Source organism: Parasteatoda tepidariorum, chromosome 5 (genome assembly GCF_982258835.1).
Source record: "Parasteatoda tepidariorum strain Cologne lab strain chromosome 5, Ptep-v5.0, whole genome shotgun sequence".
Taxonomy (NCBI): domain Eukaryota; kingdom Metazoa; phylum Arthropoda; class Arachnida; order Araneae; family Theridiidae; genus Parasteatoda; species Parasteatoda tepidariorum.
In genome coordinates, this window is record NC_141759.1 from 8,585,871 (window position 1) to 8,596,012 (window position 10,142).

At 28.3% G+C, this 10,142-nt stretch overlaps 2 protein-coding genes across 2 annotated transcripts in view; one reads left to right on the forward strand and one right to left on the reverse strand.

Moving 5' to 3' along the window:
* Positions 1 to 5,969, reverse strand: part of LOC122268253 (uncharacterized) — a 43,943-nt gene extending 37,974 nt beyond the window's left edge. Inside the window, exons 1-2 of the mRNA XM_087163388.1 lie at positions 5,787 to 5,969; positions 422 to 529 (exon numbers count right to left, since the gene is read on the reverse strand). Coding sequence (XP_087019514.1) covers positions 422 to 529; positions 5,787 to 5,865 — 187 coding nt within the window. The 5' untranslated portion in view covers positions 5,866 to 5,969. The remainder of the gene's footprint in view (positions 1 to 421; positions 530 to 5,786) is intronic.
* A 1,222-nt stretch (positions 5,970 to 7,191) lies between these two features.
* LOC107443355 (uncharacterized) lies at positions 7,192 to 10,053 on the forward strand. Its single transcript, XM_016057200.4, has 2 exons — positions 7,192 to 7,488; positions 9,070 to 10,053. Exons 1-2 carry the CDS (start codon positions 7,301 to 7,303, stop codon positions 9,539 to 9,541), a joined length of 660 nt encoding a protein of 219 aa, XP_015912686.3. The 5' UTR covers positions 7,192 to 7,300; the 3' UTR covers positions 9,542 to 10,053.
* Positions 10,054 to 10,142: the final 89 nt, after the last annotated feature.

Sequence of the window (10,142 nt, forward strand, 5' to 3'; positions counted from 1 at the left end):
TTTTAATCACGACACTTTTCAAAACAATAATAGATATACATAACTGCTTTGAACTGAAATATTACATATTTTTAAACAAATTACTTATTTTGGCAGGGAAATCTATTGTGACATTTGGAATAGAATTCATTTTTACCTTCTTTTTTTGTTTACATCTACCTAAAGAGTGGTTGAAACGTGATTTCATGACTTCTAAAACGTCATCTATTGTGTAGCTGTAAAATTTGTTAAATAAACTATCTTGTTTTGTGAAAAACTGTAATATACAAGCCAGAAAATGACAAATAAAAAATTGGGAGCCTAAATTCTTAACTCAACAATCAGCTTATTTTTTCATGGTGTTGCAAACGCTTCTTAAATAAGCGAAAGTATTACATTTAACAAACTTTATTGGTTATTGTTATTAAATAAATTAGAATACCACAGTTGCCAGTGTAAGAAAATCCATCAGAGGGACAAATGCACGTATAACTGTCACCAATTTCTACACAAGCTCCATTACCACAAGAATTAGGATGACAGGGAGATCCTATAGTAAAAGTAAAACCAAAATATTAATGAATTAATTCCAGAAAAAAAACATTTTATTCCATTGCTTTGCATAAATTACACACAGGAACATTTTTTTGTTTGTTTTCCGAATCATCAGATTTTTGAACGGAGTCATTGATTCTTAATCCGTAATTGGTTTCTGCACTCTTCAGTTTTTAAGCAATTTAATATATTCATAAACAGAAATTTTTGAAACTCACTCGAGTGAATACTAAGTATCACCACTTCTCTACTACTAAGAGAGTGGTAGGATAAAGCAAAAATACTCATTAATACATGACAACTAATACTCTTTTTTAATCAGCTATACACATTTTTTAACACAATTAAAGGCTAAAGCTTTCAGAATTTTAGGAAATTTTTGCTATATTTTAAAAGCCTCACCACAAGAGCTAGTAGAAAGACGGGTTTAGAAAAATGTAGTGAAAAGTTTGGGAAATAAGGAAAAATTTTGAAAAAAAGTGGTGTGAAAACTAACTTTAAATTAATATAAAATTTATAAAACATTATAAGAAAACAACTAGAAAACATTTTCTCAAAAATCACAGAATTTTTTTTTACTGTATTATTGTGTTGAAGTTTATATATATATATATATATATATATATATATATATATATATATATATATATATATATATATATATATATATATATATATATATATATATATATATATATATATATATATATATATATATATATATATATATATATATATATACACACTCTATAACAAAAAAATCGACGCACCAAGAAGGAGATGTCCGATTAGAATGAAAATTGGTGGATGGGAAGACAATGTACAGAATAGTAAATGATTAAAATTTCAGAACAATTGAATAATTTATTGCAGAGTTACAGTAACAAGTTCAATAAGGTAATGACCCGCCTCCAGCCTGGATAAAAGCTGCCACACGGCGTGGCATAGACCGATAAAGCTCCCGGATGGTCTCTTGCGGTATTTCCTGCCTAATTCTATCCAATTGTCGAACGAGGTCATCAACATTCCGTGCCAGATGCAATCGCCTTCCCATCATATGCCAGACATGCTCAATGGGAGAGAGATCGGGTGATCTGTCAGGCCAAGGATGAGTTTGACAAGCTTGCAGACAGTTCATAGCAACACGTGCCGTATGTGGACTGGCATTGTCCTGCTGAAAAACCAGCCCAGGGTGCTGCAAAAGGAACTGTAGCAAAACAGGTTTTTGGATGTCGTTGACGTACCGCTGTGCAGTAAGTGTACCTTTAATGACGACCAAAGGGGTCCGGCTGTTAAAGGAAATGGCACCCCAGACCATAATGCCTTGTTGAGGGCCGGTGTGGCATGCAATAGTGAAGGCAGGATCCCCCTCTGCCCTGTGCGTCTCCAAACACGTCGTCGATGATCGTCAGGACACAGTTGGAAGTGGGATTCGTCGCTAAAGACTATACCGTAAACCGGGGCGAGTCTACCCATTTTTTCAGTTTGTCAACTTTCAAGTGGTCAAACTTTTGTAAATATTAAAGAGAAAAGGCTTTTAATAGGTGTTTCGGAATAGCTATTTATCCCTCTTTAAAGTTGTGAAATCGATTTTAGAAAATATTAACAGTTACGCTGTTACTGTATATTTTTATAGAACTGCTGACAAATCTCTCGTATGGGGCGAGTCTACCCATTCTACTAAAATGAATGTTAACATCGTAAATAATAAAATTTTACTATTAAATTGTTATTTTAGTTACTATATAGGATATTTATGAAGTAAAATTCATAACTTTATTATATATTCCATTTTTTTTATTCATAAAATAACACAAATTGAGTATTTGATCGATTATCACATTTTGATCACAGTTTTGTTTTTATAATCATTAACATTATAAAATAACATTTTTTTCTGATTATTGTTGATAAAAATAAATTAAAATTAATATAAATTTACAATTAAATAATTATTAAATAATAATAATTAAAGATTATTAACAAAATCGAAATTCAAACATTGGGAATCATGAAAAATCCTTTTCCCATTCTTTTGGGAGGTAATAATAATTTATAAATAATAATTTATTTAACTTGCATTAAATATAAAAAGTTAATTTTGTAATATAAAAATTGAAAAAATTGGTGAAATAAACATATTTTATATTTACATTTATATTTAACCTATAAATTTTCTTATTAATGATAAATTTATCAATGCAGAATTAAAATAATATACTCAAATTCATTTAAAATGACTTAATTTTAATATAAACAAAGTTCTAAATTATATTATTATGCTTTATTAAAACTAAATACGAATGGGTAGACTCGCCCCGCAAATTCTGGCTTTTTGTTTACAACAGCAAAACTTACATTCTTTTTTTTTCATATAAAATTAATGTAATCTTAGTCTTAGATAAGTTTATCACTTAACCAAAGTAAAAATAGTAATAATAATAATATACTTACGGAGCACCAACTAAAAGTTTGCTGATTTTCAATACAAATCTCTCAAAAGAAGTTTGGACAGGTCGGTTAAAAAGACACCAAATAAATAAAAACGGATCAAACTACTACAGCGCCATCTACCTTAGAGTCTGAACTAAGTCCTCCGTCGGTAAAATTTTTTTTAATTGCAATTTAAAATAGTGAAAATTAAATAAAACTAAAATGGGTAGACTCGCCCCTGGATGGGTAGACTCGCCCCGGTTTACGGTACGTCCCCAGTCGGCATCATTCCAGCTATATCCAGCCATATCTGTTCAAAGCATTCATGCAAACGAAATTTCAAAGCAATCGGATATATATATATATATATATATATATATATATATATATATATATATATATATATATATATATATATATATATATATATATATATATACAAACAACATAACAAACAAATTTTTTTTTTTTACTTATTATTTCCCACCCCCTTTTTTTCATATGTCTATAATTTTTCTTTGTTTTATTCTTCATTTTGAACTTATCTAATGAGTGCAGTTTACTTGCAGCTTAAGCGCAATAAATGAAACTTATTGTTTTTCTTAACTTTCTTAGTGTTTTCTTGTATATATATATATATATATATATATATATATATATATATATATATATATATATATATATATAAAAATGAAAGATAATGAAGTTCAAAATGAAGAATAAAACAAAGAAAAATTATAGACATATGAAAAAAAGGGGGTGGGAAATAATAAGTAAAAAAATAACAAACAACATATTATTTAAAAAAAAAAAATAAAATATTAGTTAAAAAACCTGAAAAAAAGCCGGAAAAAAAAGATATAATCTTTTCTTCAGCCCACACGATTATATCCGCAAAACAGAGTGCTTTCTGATATTGTATCAATAAAGCCAAAGCAAAATATATTAATACAATAGTGTGAGGAGCACTCAAAAAAATTTTTATAAAATAACTACATAAAAATAGATCATAAAAAGTAAAAATAACATGTAAAAACAGATAATAAAATAAAATAAAAAGAAAAAACATTAAAAAGGGGGGACTATAAAGCGAGTAGCAAAATCATAACAACTTACATGGACAGATATTTTTCAAGAATGATTTAAAAATGTTTTCGCAGAAAGATTGCCAGATTACAAAATATGAAAACAAAAGATGAAAGCAAAAGCGCAAATTGAGTGTAACAAGAGGGTTTTAAAGTGTCGTTCTTACTGCACTGCTGAAGTGATTTGTTATTCTGAGTTTTGATTTGTTAGTTACCAAGGATAATCCCGAAAGGGATGTGCGCAAGGTAATATTATACTGGATAATTAATAATATATATATATATATATATATATATATATATATATATATATATATATATATATATATATATATATATATATATATATATATATATATATATATATATTATATATATATATATATATATATATAAATATATATATATATATATATTTATATATATATATATATATATATATATATATATATATATATATATATATATATATATATATATATATATATATATATATATATATATATATATATATATATATATATATATATATATATATATATATATATATATATATATATATATATATATATATATATATATATATATTACAGTTTTTTATTTTTATTTAAATGACTTAAAACTCCTCATGCACCACAAAGTATAGCATAAGGCTTACAGTTGTAAGTCCAAAACAAAAAGCAGAAAAATTTACATTAAAAACAAAATTCCGCAAGGCCGCAAGACTTTCAATACTTTTGACCAGTTCTGATAAGACAGGTGGCCAACAAATAGAAAGACGTCTCAAATCAGTCTTTACATTCATTCGGGCACTCGCATACAGACTACAATGAAGAAGAATATGTTCAGCATCACCGCAAGCACAAATTCCACTGGTCTGCAGATGAAAACGAAATAAATATCTCTTAAAATTTCCATGGTTTGTTAAAATTTGAGTCAATTTAAAATCAGCTGCATAGGTACATTGCAAACGGTGAAAAGTGGATGGAAAGAACATTTCGTCCAAAGCGACCGAAATATAGTTATTTGTTAATATTTTTTCTAATTTCTAATTACATTAGCAATGAAAATACTTACATATTGACATCAAGTGAAAATATAATCATTATTAATGTGTACTGCAGTAGATAAAAACTTTTTTGTTTCCGCAAAATAAGAAAGAACGTATTTTTACTTTCAAAAAGAAAATTGCATTTTTTTTTAAGAAAAAGAAGTCCGTTTCAAAAAGTTGCTAGATACAAATCTTTTTATTGGTATGAAATGCATATATTGAATCAATGAGTTTCATAAAAAATTGGAATCATTCTAATTTAAACTGTTTGTACGACTGGTCATAAGAGGATTTATCATGTCCAGAATGAGTGCAAAACATGTTTTTAATTATCAGATGATAAGAAACTTCTACTTCATAAGTCTTTAGTTTTTTTCATGGAAAATTTGTTGCTGTATTATTATTTTTGTTTTGTTTTTAAAATGCAAAAGTCATGAAAACAGGAGTATTGAAAAAGCAGACGTTATTGCTTGCTAAAACGATAGATAACAGTCTTCATAGAATGATAACCTTTGTATGTTCCATTATTAAAGAAGCAAATACCATTGATTTCCCTCATTAATACAGTCCGTATTAGACTTTTGAAATATAAATATCATAAAAATCATAATTTTTATTTTTAAGTAATCACAAATAAATAAAACATATTATAGTTAAAACTAATTAAATAATTAATACTTTACCTTTCGAGGTTTTAGAAGCAGAGCAACAAACTAAAAGATAAATAATTACCAAAAATAAGTATTCATTTACGTTGGTCATTATGTTAAAATTATTTTATTCTTAAATAAGTATAAACTTTAAAAAAAACTCTTCTTCAACCAAACTTCCAAAAAAGCCTTCTTTAAAGAAGGCTAGAAAAAAAGCGTACAAAGTATCAAAGATCATTAATAATTTTTATCTTAAAAAACACCTGTTTTTCTCGACAGATTAAAAAGCTCATTTTATTCTTCAGTTGCAAAAATTAAAGATTACACAATACGATCAGTTTGTGAGGATGTAGATTATATATATATATATATATATATATATATCTTTTTATTAATCTTCATTATTTTATTTTCCACGATTTCTCTATATATTTAGCTCATTGTTTCACAAGGCTCACATCTATATTATATAAAACGCTAATACGTTTTAATCGATAGGCTTCGGAGCGCAGGAGCACGTAGTGAGAATCATAAGTCTAATCGGATGAATTTTCATCGAATTATCAAAAAATTTATCACAAAATTATCTTTATCGAAGCCGATGCTTTACATCCGACGCTCAGTACTATTTCTTATTGTTTTACAACACATTACTTTAGTCATCTGGTATTAAAGACTTTAAAACAAAACTTACAACAGTCACTTTTCTCAACAACTGAAATTTGGAATAGTGTGATTAAGAAAAATATGTGAACTTTTTGCAATTTCAACTTAATATTGAAATGCACCAGTTTTGAATTTTCTACAGTGAAAAGTTTTCGGAACTTCAGTGTCCGAAGCAATCCGAAATGAACTGCGAAAGCAGTTCCGAGGGTTGGCAAGCGCAAGCGAGCAGGGGGCGAAGCCTCCTAGTTTTTATATAATATTTCATATTATTTCAAAACTCTGATAAACGAGGGCAAATCCAATAATGTGATAGGTAAATAGCAATGAAATCAAACAGAAAAAAAGTCTTGAAATATTATTTTTAGCTAATATTAGTCTTTTTTATCACGACTACGTCAAATTCAATAGTTGGTAAATTTATGAACCATGATGTCGTGAATTTTTTAAAATTTTTAACCATTTTTGCTTTAGAATTGAAAAGTTTTTACTATCCTCTGAAGTTCGTGTTCTTCATTTTTTTCGTTTTCGTGGAGCCAGGAACTTAATGTTTTATATCATATCGCTTGCTGCTTTTTCTATTCTAAACTGACGCATCTGATTTATTTATTTAATGCATATATAGTATTTTCTGAAACACCAACTTCACGACTCATATGCTTATTTTAAAAATATTTGCACAGGAGGGTAGCAACTCAGTTATTGTTTCATCATATTTACTATGCTCCAATCAAAACTCTCTATTCCTGTTATTGAAATAGTATTTTGTGTGAAATAAAACATACGAAATCAAGATTTGCAAATGCAAGAAATATTTGTTTTGCGAAATATGTAAGATTTTGAAACAATTCGTAAACAATTTGTTTTCTCTTTCACCTTTAAAAATGAAAATGGTATTTGTCTTCTTATTCATATTTTTAATTTTCCATTTCATTAATGCTAGGCCTAAAAATAAAGAACTAATTGATATGACTTATGTATTTGACGAAAATACGTTACGTTACCCAACATTTAGTGGGTATAAAATCGAAAAATTAGTTAAAGGCCATAGTGAAAATTTGATCACAAAATGGTAAGTATTGATCTTAATCTTAAAGTTGTTTGCAAACCTTTCTTCTCGTGAAAAAAAATAAATTTAATCTGACTCTGTATAAAAATCTAATGACGGTGTCGCTGTTTTCCATTGTTTTCCGTGCATTTTTAATGATCAAAAAATGTCACTTACCCTGGAAATGTCACTTACGTGCTTCATCTGCTCTTCAATCAGTATCATAAGGCAGCAAAAATGAAATTAAAGCTACGAGTCGGGGCTAGTACTTCATTGCAAGCAGTGATTTACCATAACCGAGCAGGTTTCGAGAGAAATCTGTACTTAACTGTACTTACCTCATTACACCAATGTTTTTTAATCATTACTATAGTAAGAAAGTAAAGAAAATATAATTTGATTTAACCAAATATAAATTATTATTCAACTAAACGGTCTAGAAACAGAAAACTGCTCGTTAAATCCATATTCAAGATTGGTTAAATTAAATAAATAAATAAAATTATTTCGTATATGACACCGAAATATTTATTTACCTGACTTTGAATGTTTAGCTTTTCAAAACATTGTTTCACTTTCTCGTAAAACGTTTAATGCATTTAATGTTTCCTCGTTTACTATTTCTGCAGGTTTAATTAGTTCCACAAGAATTTTTCAATGCTTTTAAATAGTAAAGCACTATAATAGGTCATCATTCATCCCACTATTGTATAACATCTATTTTAAGGGAAGGTTTATCTTTATAAAAAAAAGCGCATGTTCTGTAACTCATGTGATAGGGTAAGTGAATTTAATCAGGATTTATTTTAACGAGACAAAACAAATCTGCATAGCATAAAATAATAATGATGAAAGTATTTAGTTCTGATTTAAGCACACAGTGCTTTTAAAAAGCTAAAGTTTTAATAGCAGTGAAAAAATGGATTATCACTTTTTTTCATATAAGAGTAGTCGATACATTATTATAGACAATTTTATTTGTGGACTTGATTGTGGTCAGAAATTGTTAAGTAAAGTTTCTTTTTCTAAGTCACTAAATCCATTTTTTTTTCTTTACTTCTAAAATACTTTTTATCATTTCTTCAGATATTATTTCCTTTTTCTGTAAAAACCAAAAAAAAAAATTATTATATCTTAACTGATAATTTTGATTAAAATGATGGCAAAAAAAAGTTAATGGTGATTTTTAATGGTATCACTGAAAAGTTAATGGTATCACTGATCACCATTCACCATTAAAAAAAGTTAATGGTGAATGGTGATCAGTGATTTTTTTAATGAAATTTTCTGCCTTGGCACACCACACGCTTCTTATGATGCGAAATACTTTGTCAAGATTTTCTAAATGTGAAATAGCAGCTCAAACAAGAAATCTTTCAATTCAGTGCACAGTGGAGCCTAAGCGCGTTGATCATCACTTTTGTAGTAAACTTTTGAAGTTCTTCTAAGACAAACATTTATTTGCTTTCACTAGTTTTTATACGTGCTTTTATTAAATCAATTTGGGGAGATGATCAACATGAAGAGAAGGTCAATTTGAAATATTTCACTGTGTCAAATTATTAATCATGTTATTATTTTTTCAAGATTGCTTTTCTCTTACAGGCATCAATACGAGGATTTCTCAACCTCTACACATGCCGGTACACACATGGATGCTCCGGCACATTTTATTAAAGGAGGAACTACAGTTGATGAGATACCAGCCCATTCCTTCTTCGGAAAAGCAGCTGTCATAGACATAACTAGAAAAGCATCACTCAGTCCTGACGCTGTAGCTACCATTGAGGATGTCATGAACTGGGAACGCACTACACAAAGGAGTTTGAATGGGACTATAGTTTTATTGAACTCTGGTTGGGGGCAGAAGTGGAACGACCGTGACGCTTTTCTCGGCACCCCAAGTAATGACACCACAAAATTGCACTTTCCAGGATTCTCACCAGAAGCCTGTAAGTGGTTAACAGAGAATAGAAGTATCACGGGAATAGGCTCTGATACCGCGTCCATTGATCCAGGTACAAGCACCAGTTCCCCCTGTCACGGTTATGTTCTAGGGCATAGATTGTTTATCTAAGAAAATGTTGCCAATATAAATAAAATTCCAATTGCAGGTGCAAAACTTTACATATTCCCAATGAAAATCGGTAAAGGAAGTGCAGCACCAACTCGAATCGTTAGCATATTTTCGCCTTGAAAATTGATCACCGCGAGCTGTTTCATCTAGAATAACTAAATCTATATCATGTGGTTCAAATAAATTTTGAGTCCCAATAAAGTTACACAAAATTTAATTGAAATTTTATAGTCTGATAGATAATGATACGAAAATATTTTCCTTTTGTATCTTGCGTTATTGATTTAAAAATACATACTTTCTATTTCATTTTAAAAACTCAAATTAACTTATGAATACAAGGAAAATTCCACACTATTTAAAATAAAATCAATGCAAAATCTTTTAAAAGGATCATCCTTAATTCATCATATTCGATAAATGGTATTACAAAAAACCTTGTAATAAAGCAGATTATTTAAAATCATTCCACTTGCGTTTGTCAATAATTTGCCACCATTACCACCATAATGTATAATATTTTTTATAAAAAATGAAACATATCTGCATGAGAATACATAACTGTTTGGCCGCTATAATATTAAAGTGGTATTATAAATAT

Excerpts from the sequence above, each read along its gene's own strand:
- LOC107443355 (XM_016057200.4), top strand. The coding sequence starts at position 7,301 with ATGAAAATGGTATTTGTCTTCTTATTCATATTTTTAATTTTCCATTTC. Across the intron at positions 7,489-9,069 it reads GAAAATTTGATCACAAAATG|GCATCAATACGAGGATTTCT; the intron begins GTAAGTATTGAT and ends TTTCTCTTACAG.